This window comes from Ichthyophthirius multifiliis (assembly GCF_000220395.1).
Source record: "Ichthyophthirius multifiliis unplaced genomic scaffold scaff_1120509249686, whole genome shotgun sequence".
NCBI lineage: Eukaryota > Ciliophora > Oligohymenophorea > Hymenostomatida > Ichthyophthirius > Ichthyophthirius multifiliis.
In genome coordinates, this window is record NW_004087459.1 from 119,854 (window position 1) to 139,681 (window position 19,828).

Below are 19,828 nucleotides of genomic sequence, written 5' to 3' on the forward strand. Positions count from 1 at the left end.
TAATAAATATTATTATATTTAATTTTTTAATTATTCTAATTATTTAAAATTTTTTATTTTGGCTCTATGTACTTTCCGTTATTAACTTTTTTAATTCATTTAAATATATTTGGATGCTTCTTTAAGTCTTTTATTATAATTCAGATATTGGTTGAAGGTTAAAAACTCCTTCTTGGGGATTGAATGCGATTAGAATTTGGTTTGGAAGATTTTGAGATTTAAGTTTTTCGTATTTTGTTTATGGGAAGCATAAATATATTGACATTATTTGATATTTTTTATTTTTAATAAATTTATTATTTTAATTTTTTTTATTTTATTTTTTTAAAGTATATATAAAAATAATTAAAAGTTAAATATATTTTTTTAATAAAAAATCAAAACTAATTTTATAAGATATAAAAATAATATTCAAAAAAAAAAAAAAAAAAAATAAGAAAATAAAAATTATTTTTTTAAAAAAAAAAAAAAATTAAAAAAAAAAAAAATGAGCGAAATCCACGAAACATTATCAAAAGTTATTAAAAGTTCTTAATGTTAAGACACAATTTCAAGAGGACTTCACGAAGTTTGCAGAGTTCTTGAAGCAAAATAAGCTTTATTCGTAGTTTTAGCTGATGATTGTTCAGAAGCTAACTATGTTAAACTTGTAAAAGCTCTTTGCAAAAAAAATGAAATAGGATTAATTACAGGAGTCAAAAGAACTGAAATCGGACAATGGTTAGGACATTTCAAAACTAATGCTAAAAATGAAGCTAAAAAAATTAGAGGATGCTCTTCTTTAGCAATTAGAAAATATGCTCCAGAAATTACCGAAGATGAAAAGAAAGTAGTTGAAGGAGCTCTTAAAAAATGAATAAGTTTTTATTTTTTAAAAAGTAACTTCTTTGCTATTATTAAAATATTATTTTTTTATTATTTTTTATTGGAAATAATAAATGTATTTATATAAATTTTCAAAATATTTAAACGTCAAAAATAAGTTTGAAAAACAATTTTTTTTTTTTTCTTTTTATATTATAATTATAATTTTATATTGATTAAATTTTTTTTTCTTCATTTTTTTATATATATATATTTATGTTTATAATAAATATAATTTTATATAATAGGAATTTAATAATTGATTTTTTTTTTAATTATAAAAAAAAAAATCATTTAAATAAAATAAATTAAATCTTACTTATATAAAAATAAAAAAAATAATTAATAAATATTTTTATTATATTTATATATTTATTATATATAAATATAAAATATCATATTTTATTAATTATATAAAGTAATATTATTTTTAATCAATAGAAAAAACCTTAAATAAATTTAAAGTACTAATTATATTTTATTTTACAGAAATCTTCATTTTTAATTAATTTATTTTAAATTTAGAGGGTATTATATTTAAAAATGATTACTTTTTTATTCAATAATCATATTTTACACATCTTTATTTATTTTTTTTATAGACTCATTATTTTTTAATAAAATTTTTTTAAAAATCTCATTTTATTTGAATTTTTTTTTTTAATTTTATTATTTGAGGATTTCCTATTTATGCATTTTTTTTATTTAATAAATTTCTTAATATCCAATACTTAAACTATTTTTTTTATTGGTATATAATATATACTCTTATATATTTTTTTTATCAATTACTTTAAATTTCTTAAAGGAGATTTAGAACGATTTTAATTTATTTTAATCGTATTTTGATTGAAATTTGTAATATCACAACTCTATTTTTTTTTATTAAAAGAGGGAGTTTAATTCAATATTTCTTTTTCTATAAACTTCTTATGCCTTTCTTATTCATGATATTATGCTTTTAATTTCAAAATTTCTTATTGTATTAATTATATATCATAACTTTTTTTTTATTTATATTTAAAACTTAAAAAATAATTTAAATACTCTATTATTAAGATGTGAAAAATTTAATTCTTTTATAATATTTCGCAAAACATTTCTCGATTTATATAATTTAATTATATTATATTGTAATAATTTTTAAATATATTTTATAATTAAGACTTTATTTAGACGTTAAATTTATTTAAGCCTATATGAAGTGTATTTAAATATACTAAATCTTAATTATCAGGTTCAAATTGATTATATATTTAATCACATTTTTTTTTTATTAAAATTTAAAGTTCTATTTCTATATTTTATAATGCTTATTTAAGTTTATATTAGAAATTATTCATATTTTTTTTTTATATTTTTCAATTTAAATTTTAGTCAAATATTTTTTTTTTAGTAAAAAAAAAAATTAAATAAATTCAAAAAAAAAAAAAATGAAATATTAATTTATTCTTTCAATATATCATATAATAATGATAAGTATAAAATATTAAAAATTTTTTATTATATTAAATAAATAATTTATATTATAAAGTTAAATCATAAATCGATTATTGTGAATAATAAAGTGATACATAAAAAATTTGCATAAAATGTATTTAAGGTTATTATTTTTTAATAAAAATATGCTCTAAACAATGTTTTTCATATTAATATAAGGACGAAGTAAATAGAAAATGTGAAGGTAAAATAAAATAAAAATAATTATTTTAATATTAAATTTTAAATATAATATATAAATTAGATTGTAAAAATTAATTACCTAATTGTAATTTATGTTAAACAAATTAAGTATGTTTGGGATGCGAATAAAAATATTTTTTAACAGAGACAGGATAATGTTAATGTAAGAATAATAAAATTAGTTTTAAATTAAAAAAATAAAAAAAAAAATAATTTAAATAATAATATGGAAAAATATTAAAATATATACATATATATATATATATATAATTACATAAAAAAAAGAATGTTCTTTAAATTGTTTAAATTGCTTATCTGATACTTAATGCACATAATGCACTTAATAATTTTTTTTATAATAAAACATATGTGTTTCTTTATGTTCCTTAGGTTTTGTTGCAATCAATTAAACATGTTTTAAATGTGATTCTAATTGTTTAACATGTTAATATACAATAACTAATTGTACTTCTTGTGATATTTATAAATATTTAGATTTTAATTTGTCTGACAGATTTAAAAGTCAAGAATATACTTGTCTATCATAATGTAATTTTCCTGCCACATAATATTTTGATACAAACAGAAAATGCATAAGTATAAATAAATATATATTATTATTTATTTTATTAATTATTTTTTAAAGATTGTAGTTCAAATTGTATTGGTTGTGTAAATGATTATAACAATTGTGTCACATGCCCTGTAGGAAGATTTTTATAAATAATATAAATATCTTAAGGAATTACTTAAGGAGTATGTTAAACTAAATGTAACTTGAAATTTTATGCAAATGTTTTAAATGGTAAATGTGATGATTGTATACAGAATTGTAGTTTATGTGAAAATATAATAAGTTGCTTAAGATGTGATTCGGAATTTATATAAATTTAAATTTTAAATCAAAAAAATTAATTTTCTTGCACGACTATAAATGAATGCAATAATAAAAAAAGTGAAGGATTTTATTACGACAGTATTTTAAATTAGTGTTTAGGTAAAATAGTTATTATATAATAATAAATTTAATATTTTTTATGTATAAAATATATTTAGTCTGTAATTCTAATTGTAAAACATGTTAAAATATTTCAACTAATTGCTTATCGTGCAATAGTGGATTATTTTTAGATACAAATTAATAACCTAATAATTGCGTAAGTAGTTGTCCAATTTAAAAAATAAATAATGATAAGGATTAAACTTGCACTCGTAAGATTAAAATACATTATTTTTAAATATTATTTTATTTATTAAGCTTGTAATACTGATCTAAATAAACCTTATTGTCTTTTATGTGAAATGGATACTACTTATACTCCTATTTGTAAAAGTTGCATTGTTGGTTACTACTTAGATTCAAATCAAATTTGCTAATAGTGTAATACTTAGTGCAAAGATTGCAATTAATAACCTAATAGATGCATTTCTTGTTATTTCCCTTTTTTTTTGAATGTAAAAACATCTACTTGTGATCTATAATGTTAAGTAGGAAGTTATTTAGATTTAAACAGAATATGTTAAGGTTATTTTTTTATATTTTAAATTAAAAATAATTTTAAAAAAGAATGTAATTCAAACTGTGTAACATGTAGCATTACGTCTACAAACTGTATTAGTTGTAAAATAAATGAAGTATTAGAAGTTAGTAGTAGTCCTTATTATAAATGTTAAAGTACGTGTAATGATACAATACGCTCTTTTATAGATGATAACTTTTATTGCAGATAATGTAGTGATAATTGTTATAAATGCGAAAAATTTAATGACAATTGTACTGCTTGTTGGAATGATTATTTCATTATTTAAAATGGGGAAAAGGCTTCTTGTGTGAAATAATGTGGATTTGGATTTTATAATGATCCTACAGGAAAATGCTTAAGTAACTTTATATTTTTTTTAAATTATAAATAAAAATTAATATTAATAAGAATGTGATATTAATTGCTTAAGTTGTGAAAGCACAGCTAAAAATTGTACTTCTTGTATTAGACCTAAAATTTTAAATATAAATAATATTGATAATGACTTTCCTAGTTATTGTGCAGATTTATGTGATTATAAAAATGGGTGGTTTTCTCTTTTTGTTAATATAGGAGAATCTACGATATAAGAAAGATGTTTTAGTAAAAAATATTTCTATTATATATTATTTTAAATATATAATTATATATACTTGTTACAGAATGTGATAAAAATTGTGCTACATGTGAAAATTCTGCATAAAATTGTATTTCTTGTCCACCTTTATATTATTTAGATTTAAATTAAAATAAATGTGGATTAACATGTCAATCTGGCTATTATAAATTTTCTAAAATAATTGATGGCATAGAAAATAGAGTCTGTTTATGTAAAAATATAAAAATCTATTTTTTTTTAAAAAAAAATTATCTATTAAAAAAAATTTCAAACAGAATGTAATGCGAGTTGTTAAACTTGTGAATTTTGTTCAAGTTCTACAGCCTGTTTAAGAAATTAGAAATGCTTTGTATGCTCTGACGGTTACTTTTTCGTTTAAGCAAATAACTCTTGCTAACCTTGTACTTTTCCGTGTAAGAATTGTATATCTTAAAGTACTTAATGTAAAGACTGTTATGAAAAAATGTTTTTTAATTAAGAAAAAAATATTTGTTAGTTTGAATGTGATACGAATAATGGTTATTATATATAAGATTTAGGAAATAAATCTATATCATGTTAAAGTAAATATGATAAAAAAAATAAAAATATAATAAAAAAAAATAGAATGTCATTAAAACTGCAATACATGTTCTTAAGGTCCAACTACTAAAAATAATATTGAAAATACCTTTTGTATTAGTTGTAAAAGTAATATAAATCGTTTTGTTTAAGAAGGAATATGTGTTAGTTAATGTGACTAAAGTAAAGGTTTTTATATAAAAAATAGTTAAAACTGTGAAAGTAAAAAATTTATATATATATATATATATTATATATTTATATATTTATATATTTATATATTTATAGATTCCTATATTCAATAATTATATATTTATATATTTATATTATCATAATTTTATTTATATTTAAATTATTTAATAATAAAAAGAATGTATTCAGAATTGTGCTACCTGTATTTTAAAAAATGATTAAATAGTATGTCTTACTTGTTCTGGAATTTACCAATATAAATAAGAAGGTTAATGCATTTAATAATGTACAGATGGATTCTATTCTGCTATAGATAATTCTGTTTTAGGGTAAATGTTATGCATTTGTAAAAATAATATATACAATATTATTTTTATAAAAAAATTATAATTAAGAATGTTAAATTTTAAATTGCTTCAAATGTATTTCAGATATAAAATGTGCTGAATGTAATCAAAATTATTCTTTAAAAGATGGAAATTGTATTTCCATATGTCCCGAAGGATTTTATTCCGGATATGATTAATCTAATATTTAAAAATGTTTATGTAAAAAATTTAATAATTAAATTATAATAAAATTAATAAAAATATAAAAGAATGTGTTTCCCCATGCAAAACATGTTCTTCAAGCTAAATTTGTTTATCATGTTAATCATAAAATGTAAACGGATAGTTAATTTAGTATTTTTTAAGTTAAAATAAATGCATAACAGAATGTGATATGGGTTTTATGAAAGATTCTTAAACAAATTAATGCCTACGTAAAAAATATATAACTAAATTTTTATACTATTTTATTTTTAAAAAAGCTTGTTTAAATAACTGTACTTTATGTACAATATAAAACGATTGTGATAAATGTTTGCTAAATTTTATAAAAATAAAAGGATATTAAAACTCTTCGGAGGTTACATAAAATAAAATTTAATGTATTTAGGAATGCAAATCGGGTTATTTTTATAATTAATCAAATTTATATTGTTAATAATGTAATTCATCATGCGTTGAATGTGCAAACGAAACTATATAAGGGTGTAAAAAATGCAAATCTAATTAAATTTTAGGCGTGATAAGTTCTGATTAATAAATGGGAAAATGTATAAATTGTGCTTTGAATTGTGAGAAATGTGAAAATACACCTACTTATTGTTTATAATGTTCTTCCAATTTTTCTTTAAATGTTTAAAATTTCACCTGTATTTAAAAATGTCCTGATGGACAATTTTCCTTTATTTAAATATAAGATAGTATATAGTCTTTGGTTTGCTAAGATTGTTAATTAAATAATTAAAGTAATTGTAATACTTGCTAACTTGATGTAAATAAAAAAATATAATGCCTTTCTTGTGAAGCTGGCTTTTTTTTATAAAACGGAGTTTGTGTTTCTTAGTGCGCTTCTAATTAGTATGTAGGCATTTCTTTTTGTAAATATAATTTTTTAGTTTTTATTTTAAAAATAAAAAGTAAATCAAAGAATTGTTTATAATAATGAATAAGGAAAGTGTATCGATTGTCCTTAGCCAAATTGTTTGAAATGTATAGGAAGGAATCCTAATTAATGTATTTTATGTAAAGATGGATTTATTTTATAAGGATAATATTAAGGCTCATGCGATTCTAAATGCTAACCGAAATTTTATGAATATTAGAAAGCTTGCTTTCGTAAATATTAATTATATGTATTTTTTTGTTTAGTTTTTTATAATTTTTTTTAAAAAAAATAAGCTTGCAGCGATAATTGTTTAGAATGTGTTTATTAAGAAAATAATTGTACAATATGTCAATAAGGAATGAAAAAATATCAATATTTATAATTAACTATTTTACAAATATAATATTAATATTCTATTTGTTTATCTAAATGCCCTTCAGGGACTAATGAAGGGAAATAAGATAATTAAGAAATATGTTTTTGTAAATTTAATTTATTTATAAAAATTTTATATAATGATTAAATATAATTATAGTGTGTAGTGAATTATGTGTTTCTTGCTCAAGTTCTTAAAACATTTGTTAAGAATGCAGAAGTGGAACTGTTTAATTAATAATAAATCAAATAGATAGATATTGTTTATTGGATTGTTCAGAAAATCAAATTCCTTCTCATTTAAGAAGTTACGGTTATTACAATAAAAACGGAATATGTACAAGTAATTCTTAAAAAAATAAAAATTATACTTTATAATTAAAAAAATTAAATAGAATGTCCTCAAGGTTGTTTAAAATGTTATGGAGATGACATTAGTACATAATGCTTAAAATGTGATGAATAAGAAATTTACTTTGATAATTTAGTAGGAGGATGCGCAAAATCTAAATGCGGAGATGGAATATTAGATAAATATGAATTAAAAGATTAAGGAAATAATGTGTGCGATGATGGAAACCTAAAAAATTATGATGGATGTGATGAAAACTGCCAAATAGAAGTAGGATGGAAATGTACTTAGTATCCAAATAAATCTTCATTATGCAACTCTGTTTGTGGAGATGAATATGTTGTAGAACCAAAACTTGGAGGATTTGAATTTTGCGATGTAGGAGAATTAATAATAAAAGGATGCTCAAAAACATGTACTATAGAATAAGGATATTTTTGTGCCATACCAATTAATTAGTACATTTATAAATATAAATATTATAGAAATATTATTAAAATATGAAGAAAATTTAAAAAATATAATAATAAATGATTAATTAAAAATTTATTTTAAAAAAATAAATATAAAAAAAAAAATTATATATGTATATATAATTAAAATGTAAATATTTATATATAAATATATATATATAAATATTTATATTTATATATATATATTTATATAATATATATTTTTTTCTAAGATATCACACATTTTGTGGTTTATAATGTGGTGCTCGGTGTAAATAATGTTAAATTGATAGTTAAGGTCTAACTTTTTGTTTAAAATGTTATAATTTAAATTGGTTTATAATTGGAAATAATTGTGTAGAAAAATGTTCGGATGGACTTTTTGGAGATCCTCATACTTAAATATGTGTAAGAAATTGTCCAACTTTATATTCTTCTAAAAATACAATTAATAATCGATGTGAAAAATAATGTCCAATTAGTTCTTTTAAAGTTTTAATTGAAAATGATATTATTTGTGTCTCTAATTGTTATGATGGATTTTATAGAAGTTCAAATAATGAATATGATACATGCGAAAAATGTCATTTTACATGCAAAACATGTGAAGGTCCTTTAGAAAGTGATTGCACTTCATGTATAAGTGGATATTTATTCCATGTTCATTTATATCGTCATATCTGTAGAAATAGTTGTGAGAAAGGATTTTTAGAAAAAGATGGAATGTGTTTTCCTTGCTTGGAAGATTGCACATTTTGTGCATAAAATTATTTTCTTTTATAAAATTCTTGTAAAAATAAATGCGAGCATCCTCAAAATCTGCTTTTAAAAGACGTTCAAAATCAAACATGTTATTTTAGTGATAGGCCGATAATTAAAATTATTTCAGATAATTAGGGATCATTTGGATTTATTAAAAATTATGAAATTCTCTCGCAAATTGTGTCTATTCATGCAGTATAATCGTATTTTTGGTCTCTATAGTTAGATAAAAATGAAAAAGAACTTGACTTTTTTAAAAATACTGTTAGAAATTAATCTAAACTTATAATAAAAGGAGAAAATCTATTAAGCGATAGACATTATATTCTTTAATTAGAAATAAAAGTTAATAATGAAAAATACATTTCTTCTACAGATATTTATACTATAATTAAACCTTAAAGTACTTTAAATATATATATAAATATATATATATATTTATATATATATATATATAATATTAAAAATAAATTAATTAAAGCATAACTTTTTATTACACCAAAAAGAGGATAATCTGTATAATAATAATTTAAAATTAAAAGTTTATATTGGCCTTATGGATTATTTAAATATTAAATTATAGCTACAACACCTGCAAAACTAATTCCTGATTTAAAAATTTACGAAGGTATATCATCACAAGATATAGAATTATTATATGTATTTCCTTATCAAGAAGAATAATAATAATATACTATATTTTTAGAAATAGATTCTTAAGACTTTAAATTAGATGCAACAATATCTGTATAAATAGATCCTTTATAGTTATCTCCAAAAGAAATATTAAAACAAATATAAAAATAAGGCGTTAGTACATTATTCTAATTATATTCATTTTCAAATTCCTTAGTAAGAATAAACTCTGATATAATTTAAAAAACTCTTATTTAAATAAATAAAGTTTAAGAATTTTATAATACAAATATAACATCAACAACGAATATAAATCTTAATAATAATTAAATTACTTAATAGTAAATATAAAGTTGTAGTAATTAACTTATTTGTAATAATTAAGGGACTTGTAGCATTTTAAATAAGAGAATATTCTGTGAATGTCAACCTGGTTTTGCGGGATATTTCTGCTAATATGATAAATCAGAAAAGGAATATATTTAAGACAATGTTTTTATTTTGATTAATAGTTTAGATATTTTCGGGGCAGATTAATACAATTAAATAGAATTTGCAAATGCTTTATTATAAAATAGTAAATTTTTTGATATGTTTAATAGGACTTCTATTATTAGTTTCGAAAGAAATTTAAGGAATTTTATTTATTTAAGTAATTTAAAGCAAGAAACATTTAATTTTTTGCTAGATATCTTCAATAATTTTTTCCAAATATGCTAGTTTGTTTATTTTCAAACTTAGTATTTTGTTGGTTCATAAAAATCTATATCTAATATCCTCAAAACCAGTTTTAATATATATGGAAATCAAGAAGGAGGGTCTTTGTAGGCTTATGCAGATGAATTTTATTAATTCAATTAGGATTCTTTGTACATTTTGCATCATATTGTATAAAATTAAGCTTTTTTTTCTTTAGGATAGAATCAGTATTTTTTTGTTAAATCTAATTCTGCTTATCTTTAAATAAATAATGTTTTTGTGAAAAATTTAGTTGATTTTTAAAAGTAATTTTAATAAGAAAAGAATATCAGAAATCTTTAATAGTAATAAAATTATTTAAAATTAGTAGAATTTTCATATGATTTTTTGGTGAATTTATAAGCATTTTTGAGTTATTAGAATATATTAGAATTCTCGATTTATTTTATATAATTTTCTTCGAATCCTTTTATTAATATTTAAGATAATAAAAAAATTAGTGATATAGTATATATAGGATTCCTTAATCAAAATTAAAAAAAAGAAATCAAAAATTATATTTCAAGTAACAATTCGACTTTTTTAGTTTTTCTTTAAAAAATAACGAATGTAAATGACCCTATATGTGCTATTTATAATGAAAAAAGTTAATATTTTGAAGGCAAATGTGAATTTATGAATAGTTTATCAACTTTTATTTATTATGTATGTAAATGTAATGAAATAGGATATATTACTATAAAAACAAAATAATAATTAGTAGAATTAAAATAAGAAGAAATATTAAGCTTTGGATAAAGAGTACTATAAAATTACGGATTTATGTTTTCATTGACAAATTTAATTTTAATTTTGATACTATTTGTTTTTATAATACTTGTTAAAAAAGATAAAGAAAAAGATATTATAAAGGAGGATTTAAAAGCTATGCACCCACTTTATTCATTAATATTTATAAAGGATATAAAAAATCCTAGGGAAATTAGGACACTTTTATTATTTGGAACAATTATATTTTAAAGTTTTTTTGAGGCATATCTTTTAAATTTGGATAGAATAATATAATTAGGTAATTTAGGACCATTATTTGCAGGTATTATAGGAATATTTATGGGATCAGTTTTTAATTATATATAAGGAATAATACATTTCTTTATTGTTTATAGAAATAGTGCTTATTTAAAAAAATGGATAATATTTTATATTTTTATAATAATAGAATATAGTAAATATATATATATATATATTTATAAAATTATATATATATATATATATATATATATATATATATATATATACATATCTATATATTTTTTTATATATATATATATTATTATTTTTAGTTTGTTTTTATTTATGTTTTAGTTATGTAGGATTATTTATGACTAATTATCAAGCTTAGTTATGGGTTTAGACTTTTTTTACTGCTATTTTTATAGACTTTTTAATATTTGATAGTATATTTATGGCTCTTGGTATGAAAAATATTTATATTAAAAATCTTTTATAAATCAGAGGATTTTTTTCTGGAAATATAGTTAGTAATTAGGTTGAGAAAAAAAAAAAATTATTTAACATATTTAGTTTATCTAATAAAGACTATATTCAATATAAAAAGAAAAATTAACAGAAATAGATTAAGAAAAAGAAGAATATAATGAAGATTGTGAATTTAGTTAAGAATTTTTGTATGATAATTTAATTGAGTCAATGTAAAAAAATAGAAATTATTCTAATATAAGTTAAAATAGTAGCCCAAATAAACTTAAAAATTGAAATTAATTATATATAAAAAATTAATTATTATATATTAATATATAAAAAATATGTATCAAAATAATAAATATACTATTTTAAAATTATATGCATAAATTTAAATAATAAAGTTATAAATAAAAACTATATATTTTTAAAATAATAAATAAAAATAGATATAATATTTATTCTTAATAATTAATTATGATTAATTTTATTTAGATTTAATTTAAAGATATAAAAAAAAACACATAAAAATAAAAATTATAAATTATAAATATATAAATATATACATATATATATATATAATATTTATATTTATATTTATATTTATATTTATATTTACATTTTTTATAATTTCTTATTTTTATTCATATAATATATTTTTTTTCTAAATCTTAAATTAATTTACAAATTTTTTTTTAATATTTATAACTTTTAATTTTTATATAATAAAATATATTATTTTATTAAAATATTTTTATTATAAAAAAAAATTGTTATAATTACACTAATTTTTATTTGTTTCGAGAAAATTAAAAAATTTTAAGTCATTATAAATTATTATATATAATAAATTATATATGTTATGTCTAGAAATAATATTAGTATATTATTATTTATTTAAAAAAAAGAAAGAAAAATAATTTTTTTAAAAAAATTAAAAATAATTAAATAAAAAATATAATAATTTTTGTTTGTTTTTTTTTAAAAAAAAAATTAGAAAGAAAATAAAATAGTATTGAAAAAAAAATGAGTATTTAACAAACTGAAGTAAATAAGAATAATAATGGATTGAATATCGATTAAATTATTAATAATAAACAACAAGGAAACCCAGAATCTAATACAACAAAGGACAATAGAAAAGAGTAAGCGAAAAGCACAAGAAGACATTCTCGAAGTGTCAAAAAGAAGCACAAAAAATAAAGATCTCGAAGTAATACCAAAAAATCCAAAAAAACAAATAAGAAAAACAAATCACGTAGCCAATCTAGGCATTCAAAAAAAGGCATCATTATCATCATCATCATAAAAGACACATCAGGAATATATCTCCGTCTCCATATTAAGACTCCAGAAATCGTCGTTCTCGCAGAAGAAAGCATTCATCAAGTTCCAAAAGTCAATCGAATAGTAATAGTAGTAGCAATACGGGTCGAAATAGTAGCAGAAGTAGCCGAAGTAACGGAAATTATAGAAATAATAATAATAATAGAAGATAATCACGTAATAATAATGAGTATTAATGGAAAAATAGGAGAAGATAGCATACTAGAAGTAGATCTCCATTAGCTTATTATTTATAAAACACAAATAATTTGAATAATACAAAATAAAATACTCATATAGACAGCAATAATATGTAAATTGATACAGAGAAATTTTATTGGGACGGTTTTTTATGGCAACCTAAAATTAACATGTAAATAATGGACGAATGTTTTTTAAAACAAACAGAAAAATAAAGGAAAATTTAAATTGATAATGTCCCATTAGAATACGGTTTAGATAAGATTGATATTATAAGCTACATCACAAATTATATGAAGGAAAAAGCACTAGCAAATAATGACAACCCTAATCCTGTTTTAAATTGCGAAATTAATGAAGAAGATAAAACTGCAAATATAGAACTTTCATCAGTTCCGGAAACTAATTTAATGTACAAATTAGGAAAAATAATATTTTTTTAAAATGAATGTAAAATAAGCAGGCTTGGTGAAAATCCAGATGGAGTAAATAATCTTAAATAACTAACTTAATTAGCTAGATAATAAGCTGAAGCTTAAGCTGCAGTAATTAAAGCTACAGAAAATATAATGCAGATGAAAAATTTTGAAAAATTAACGGTTAATAAATTAGATAAAAAACCAAAATTTAAAGTAATAAAAGTACTAAATTGCATAATGTAGGGAACAGAAAATTTATTAACTAAAGTTTAATGGGATGATCTACATGCAGATCTTATAGAAGAATTTTCAAGATTTGGAATTATTATAGATAGTTTTATTGTTAGACCTTATTAAGCAACAGTAGGAGGTAATATTTTAATAAAATAAAAAAAAATATATTTGTATAAAAATATATATATATAAATTAAAATATATATGTATATATAAATATATTAAAAAATATATATTATAAATATATATAAATATTTATATTTATATTTATATTTATATTTATATTTATATTTATATTTTTAGCTAAATGTGGAACATTTTTTATAGAGTATGACAATTCTGAAAGTGCATGTTAAGCTATGGAATATAATAATGGAAGAATTTTTAATGGTTAAAAATTAAAAATATTTAATATACCTGAAGATGGATATAATTTGAACTTTAAATAATTGGTTTATATAAAAAATTGATATATTTTTTTTTTAGATTTTTATAATTAATTTTTAAAAAAACACTTTTTTTAAATTTTAATTTTTTTTAATTTTTTTTTTTAAAAGGAGATTTTTGTTTAAAGGTTAATGTACAATATTTTAAAACTTTATTAAACTTTTATAAAATATTTAATATTTCTTATTTATGTTTTTTAAAACTAAAAATTAAAATTAATTTTTTTTTTATTATTATTTTATATAATTTATCAAAATTTAAATTTTTATATTTAAATTATAGAAAAATTAATTTTTGATAATATATTTATTTTTTTATAATTAATCTATTTATACTATTTCATAATTTAATAATATTTATATTAAATATATATATCTAAATTTTTATTATTACTTTGATAATATTTAACCTATTAAATATTTATTTATTAAAACTTCCAAATAAAATAATTTTACATTTATAAAATTTACTTTTAAAAATATATGCTTTATTTTCATAATATTTTTATTTTAACTTCATTAATTATCTAATAAATATTTATATTTTTTCCAAATTTAGTTTCTCTTACTAATTTTATTATTTATCATAATTTTATGTATCTTAAATAAAATAAATATCTTAAAATGTATAAAAAAGTAAAAAAAAATTACTTTTTGTGCATTTTGTATACAATAAAATATTTTCTCATTTCTTAATTCTTATTCAGTTTTTTTAATTGTTTATACAAGAAAAGGGTTGGCCTAATTTTTCAAAAGAAGGATTGTCAAACTAGAATATTATGATTTTAAAGTATAGTATAAGCAATTTTTATTCATCTTATTTATATAAAAATAATTAAATATAATTATAATTTTTTTTACTTATAATTTATACATAATTTAAAGCATCGACATCTGAATTATAGTGAAGTAAAAGTTAAGCCATTTCATAAAAATTGCGTTTGCATGCAAAATGAAGAGGAGTATTTAATGCCTTATTTAAAAAAATTATTTGAAAAAAAAATATAATAAAAATACATATATATTTATTTATATTTAAATTTTACTTTATCATATGTATAAACTAAATATTTATCGTTTTAAAGCATTTTTCTAACTTATTATACATTATTCTTTTTTACTTCCGATAAAAATAAAAATTATTTCTCTGTATTTAAAGGTTATTTTATAAATAATTTTTTTAAACAAACCTTTTTTATTAAAAATTAAATAAATTAATTTTTTTTATATATTAGAAAATTTACTTCTTCTAAAGTTAAGTTTAATTTAATTAATAAAGATAAAAATTCTAAAATTTATTATAAAATTATTCTATTTTTATATTTTGAAGTTTATTTCTTATCATAAAATACTTTTATTCCTTTTAATAGATTATTATTAGGTTGAAAATCTATGCTTATATTTTTATAATCATGTTTTTATCTAATTTTTTATAAACATTAGTAATATAACTAGTTTTTTTTAATAAAAATAAATAAATATAATTATATGTATAAATAATTATACTTATTATTATTTCTTATATTCAATAAATGTTTATTTAACCATTCTGTTTTCATTATTTGATACTTTTAAAGGATAATAATTGTTTAAGTTTGTTAAACTTTTTTAATTCATACTTCTTTTTTCATTTTATTTCTATTTGTTATAATAATAAATATTTGAAAAAATTTTTATTTTCATATAAATCATTATTTTTAATTCTCGGTACATGTCTTTAATCATTTAAAATATAAAATTTAAACAAAAGTATTTGAATTTAATTTTTTTATATTTTAATAAATATATAATAAAAATTAACTTTATTTAATCTATTTTCAATTCAGGACAGATTTCGTTTAATTTTTTTTATATTTCTATATTACTTTTCTCTTTTTCAAAGGAATCTTAATCATATACACTTTTAAATTTATCTCTATCATTCTCAGTAATATTACTTTTAATATATTTAGTTTATTAATACAATAAAGAATTAACAATTTAATATTTTTTAACTAAATTATTTTATTTTATTAAATTATTATTTTTATAAAACTTTTATTCAATTAAATTTTAATAGTTTTTTTATTATTATAAACTTTATTTTTTTTACTATTAATTCACTATAATGTTAGGTGAACATGACCTTTATCTTTAATATAATTTTATTGCCTCTTATTTTTTTTCTAAAGCAATATTTAATTATTATTATATTAAAGGCCATCTATTGAAATTAATTTAAGAGTTTTTCATTAAAAAAAAATCTTTTTATTTGTCTCTTTTATCTATAAAATTAGAAATTATGCTACTTTTTTAAAAAGAATAAGAGATTTAAGAGTTCGTTTTATAATTTTATAATTGATTAGAATATTAAGTAATGCTTCGTTTTTTTAAAAATCTACTTCTTGCAAATTGACTATTTTAGAGTTTTTTTTAGCTTTACTCTTCACTATTTTCTTCATAATCATATTTTTGTGAATTATTCTTTGGTGTTATTCTTATCATTTGAGCTTAATTATTTTCTTTATTATAAGAAAAACTTTTTAATTTAGCGATTATATTTAATCTTAATTCTCTTTTGACATTTTATATAAGCTTTTACGGTGCATTTAGCATATTCATTTAATTTATGGCGTTTTTAGTACTTGCTTACTAATAAAGTTTATTTTGTGAATTTTTTATTTCAAATTAACATTTAATTACATTCTTTAATTTTAGTTTTGTGGGAGTTTATTGGCTAAAGAATTATTTTTGTAATTATTATAATGGTTTTTATTGAATTTTTTATTATTCTTTTATAGTACTTAAAGTTTATTATTTCATTTTTTTTTATTAATATTAATAAATTATTATTATTAAACATTTATTTTTTGATATATATAAAATAAAATTTTGAATTATTAATTTTTATATTTTTATTAAATAAATATAAAAACAATATCTTTAAAAAAAAATATAAATTTTAATAATTTAGAAATAAATATAATAAATATATAAAAAAAAAATTAAAAGTACAATTCATATTTATATTAAAAAATATAAAATATGAATAAAAAAATAATATTATTTAAAAATCATTAAATTGAATTGTCTTTTTCTTCTTCATCTTCCTCATCTTCACTAAAATTACTTTAAATAGATTATTTAGATGTCCTAAAATTTAAAAATATCATAAAAAAAAAAAAAAATACCCTTCATATTCAAACTTTAAAATATAAATATTTTTATTTTTTTATTTAAGTAATTATTAGCTTTAATTAGAGATAAATTTAAATATATATATTTTTTTTTTAAAAAAAATATACTTTTATCCAAAAGAAACATTGCCTCCAAAAACTATAATTTATTTATCTAATAAACAAGCAGCGTGATAAAAACGAGGTCTTGGAGGTTAACCATGTGTATCAGGTTTTATCCTAATTTTAAATGAAAAATAATTAAATTTAAACTAAATAGATAAAGAAAAACCATTCTTTTTTCTTTAAATTTAATACAAAAGTATCATTAAATAATTATTTATGTTCGCCTCTTCCTCCAAAAACTAACATATCATTTTATATAAGTAGAGATACATGGCCATGTCTAGGAGCAGGTGGTATTCCTTTAATATTTTCAGTAAGATTTACCCATTTGCATTAATTTAATGTTTATAAATCAATAGTCCACACATCATTAAAATTTTTACTTTAATTTTATTAAATAATATATAAATAAAAATATGCAATTATATATATATGTATATGTATATGTATATATATATATATTTATATATATATATATATATATATATATATATTTATATTATTCATATAAATTTACGCTGGTTAAGACATTTTTCTATACATACCTCCAAATATATATAATTTTTATTTTCTTATAACACTACTATGAGAAAACCTTCCTTCTGGTAAATTTTCTTATTCATATTTTATTTCAGACCATTATAAATTTTATAAATTAAATGAATATAAATCATTATAATGAAATTCTGCTTCATAATCTGAAGAACAATAATATCCCCCGAACATTATTAGAGCTTTTTTTCCCAATATAGACATTGAGTTTTTTTCTCTTTAAGGTGGTTAATCTCCTCTTAATTATATAGGAATCCATTATTTAGTTGAAGTATTATAATTTAAATAATCTTCTAAAATTCTATGATTATTTAATCCTCCATATACTAATAATTTATTTCCAAATGTTACCACACTTTTTTATTATAATTTTATTATAAATATTTATAAATATACTTATGATAAGCTCTTTCTTCCGGTACAAAATCTTTAACATCTACAATTTCTATTTCTAATGTATTAATATCCATTTACCACATAGTATCTAAATATTTTCCTCTATGTCCTCCAAATATATAAATATAATTTCCTACTTTATTCATTGAATGACCTTATATGTATCCTGTAACTTTTTCCCATGAAGAATGTGAAAATTGATGTGTTTTCCAAGCAAACTTTGTATAATCTATTTTTAATGACGCTTGTTTTTCTTTTCTTGTTCAATATTTAAACCTACAGTGTTTTATTCTACAAATATTATATTATTATTTGTTCCAAATTCGTTTTTTATATATTTTTTTTCAGGATCATGTTAAAAATAACCATCACATAAAAACTTAAATTCATATCGGCCTGGTTATAATTTTACTTTTGCAATGCTTTCATATTATTTACTGTGTAAATTATATTCTTTTTCCATTGCTATTTCCTTTTACCAATTATCCCATGATCCAATTAACTATTTATTTTATAAATAAATGTTTCAATATTGAATTTATATTTTTTATAAAAAGTAAATATATATTTATATTGTCTATTTTTTTTATATGCTTTTATATCTATGGCTTTTAATTGTGTTGATATTTTGATATTTTTCCAATATTTTTAATCTTGAATAGAAATTTTTTAATCATCTTCTTCACTTTCATCAGTTTCATCATGAACTATTTATTTTGGAACGATTTCTAACGTATTATTTTATAATCCGTTTGTATCATATACCACATGACATTCATAATCACATCTCCATTACCCATCAACTACATATTTATATTAATATTATCCTGCTTATAAGCTTATATTGCAATGTTTCCAACTTTAAAATTTTATAAATATTTTATATTATTATTTTATAAAAATTTATATTAGTGTAAAAATTTTAGTTTACGATGGATTTTGTTTCAATCTATTTAATTTTATATATGTTTGCCATTAATTCCATGACCCACAAATAAATACATTATTACCTCCATATTTCCTTTTTTTAAATAATTATTTTTAATAAAATATTAAAAAATATCTAATGAATATAAATGATATTAAAAATATTATAATTAAAAATAATTTATTTTAGTTTATAAAATTATGTTTTATTTTTATATAATGGAATAATGAAAATTATAATATAATTATTTAGATAATATTTACCATATAAAATCTGTTGGGTTAGCAGCACAGCTTCCTACATGAACATAACTACAATTTTAACAAAATATTTTTTGCATTTTTATAATAATGATATATTTAAATTTTAAAGATATTATAAATAATAATAAATAAATAAATATTAAATATA

The 19,828-nt window shown here is 18.1% G+C and overlaps 4 protein-coding genes across 4 annotated transcripts, besides 23 other annotated features; 3 read left to right on the forward strand and 1 right to left on the reverse strand. All coding sequences in view use genetic code 6, as the record gives it.

Annotated features, from left to right (window-relative positions):
• The first annotated feature begins 296 nt into the window (after nucleotides 1-296).
• Nucleotides 297-326: a microsatellite.
• A 99-nt stretch (nucleotides 327-425) lies between these two features.
• Nucleotides 426-980, forward strand: IMG5_023580 (ribosomal protein, putative; the record flags this gene model as incomplete). The annotated part of the gene is made up of 1 exon (XM_004039390.1): nucleotides 426-980. A coding segment is annotated over one exon (429 nt), but the record flags the coding sequence as incomplete, so codon positions are not given.
• Nucleotides 456-488: a microsatellite.
• Nucleotides 459-489: a microsatellite.
• A 229-nt stretch (nucleotides 981-1,209) lies between the features above and the next one.
• Nucleotides 1,210-1,254: a microsatellite.
• Nucleotides 1,255-2,752: 1,498 nt separating this feature from the next.
• Nucleotides 2,753-2,801: a microsatellite.
• A 934-nt stretch (nucleotides 2,802-3,735) lies between these two features.
• On the forward strand, nucleotides 3,736-5,353 carry IMG5_023590 (leishmanolysin family protein, putative; the record flags this gene model as incomplete). The annotated part of the gene is made up of 2 exons (XM_004039391.1): nucleotides 3,736-4,429; nucleotides 4,965-5,353. 2 exons carry the CDS (start codon nucleotides 3,736-3,738, stop codon nucleotides 5,351-5,353), a joined length of 1,083 nt encoding a protein of 360 aa, XP_004039439.1.
• Nucleotides 5,354-5,479: 126 nt separating this feature from the next.
• Nucleotides 5,480-5,577: a microsatellite.
• Nucleotides 5,483-5,537: a microsatellite.
• Nucleotides 5,578-8,210: 2,633 nt separating the features above from the next.
• Nucleotides 8,211-8,277: a microsatellite.
• Nucleotides 8,278-9,229: 952 nt separating this feature from the next.
• Nucleotides 9,230-9,278: a microsatellite.
• Nucleotides 9,279-11,381: 2,103 nt separating this feature from the next.
• Nucleotides 11,382-11,483: a microsatellite.
• A 675-nt stretch (nucleotides 11,484-12,158) lies between these two features.
• Nucleotides 12,159-12,216: a microsatellite.
• Nucleotides 12,180-12,249: a microsatellite.
• Nucleotides 12,202-12,257: a microsatellite.
• Nucleotides 12,258-12,634: 377 nt separating this feature from the next.
• Nucleotides 12,635-12,669: a microsatellite.
• On the forward strand, nucleotides 12,656-14,334 carry IMG5_023600 (hypothetical protein). Its single transcript, XM_004039392.1, has 2 exons — nucleotides 12,656-13,950; nucleotides 14,118-14,334. The coding sequence occupies exons 1-2, from the start codon at nucleotides 13,272-13,274 to the stop codon at nucleotides 14,282-14,284; spliced, it is 846 nt and encodes a 281-aa protein (XP_004039440.1). The 5' UTR covers nucleotides 12,656-13,271; the 3' UTR covers nucleotides 14,285-14,334.
• Nucleotides 13,973-14,064: a microsatellite.
• Nucleotides 13,977-14,036: a microsatellite.
• Nucleotides 13,986-14,074: a microsatellite.
• Nucleotides 13,993-14,111: a microsatellite.
• Nucleotides 14,066-14,113: a microsatellite.
• Nucleotides 14,330-14,369: a microsatellite.
• Nucleotides 14,370-16,255: 1,886 nt separating this feature from the next.
• Nucleotides 16,256-16,290: a microsatellite.
• Nucleotides 16,291-17,643: 1,353 nt separating this feature from the next.
• On the reverse strand, nucleotides 17,644-19,728 carry IMG5_023610 (kelch motif family protein, putative; the record flags this gene model as incomplete). The annotated part of the gene is made up of 7 exons (XM_004039393.1): nucleotides 17,644-17,923; nucleotides 18,059-18,448; nucleotides 18,490-18,718; nucleotides 18,766-18,991; nucleotides 19,084-19,348; nucleotides 19,421-19,510; nucleotides 19,681-19,728. Coding segments are annotated over 7 exons (1,528 nt in total), but the record flags the coding sequence as incomplete, so codon positions are not given.
• Nucleotides 17,965-18,041: a microsatellite.
• Nucleotides 19,356-19,400: a microsatellite.
• Nucleotides 19,729-19,828: the final 100 nt, after the last annotated feature.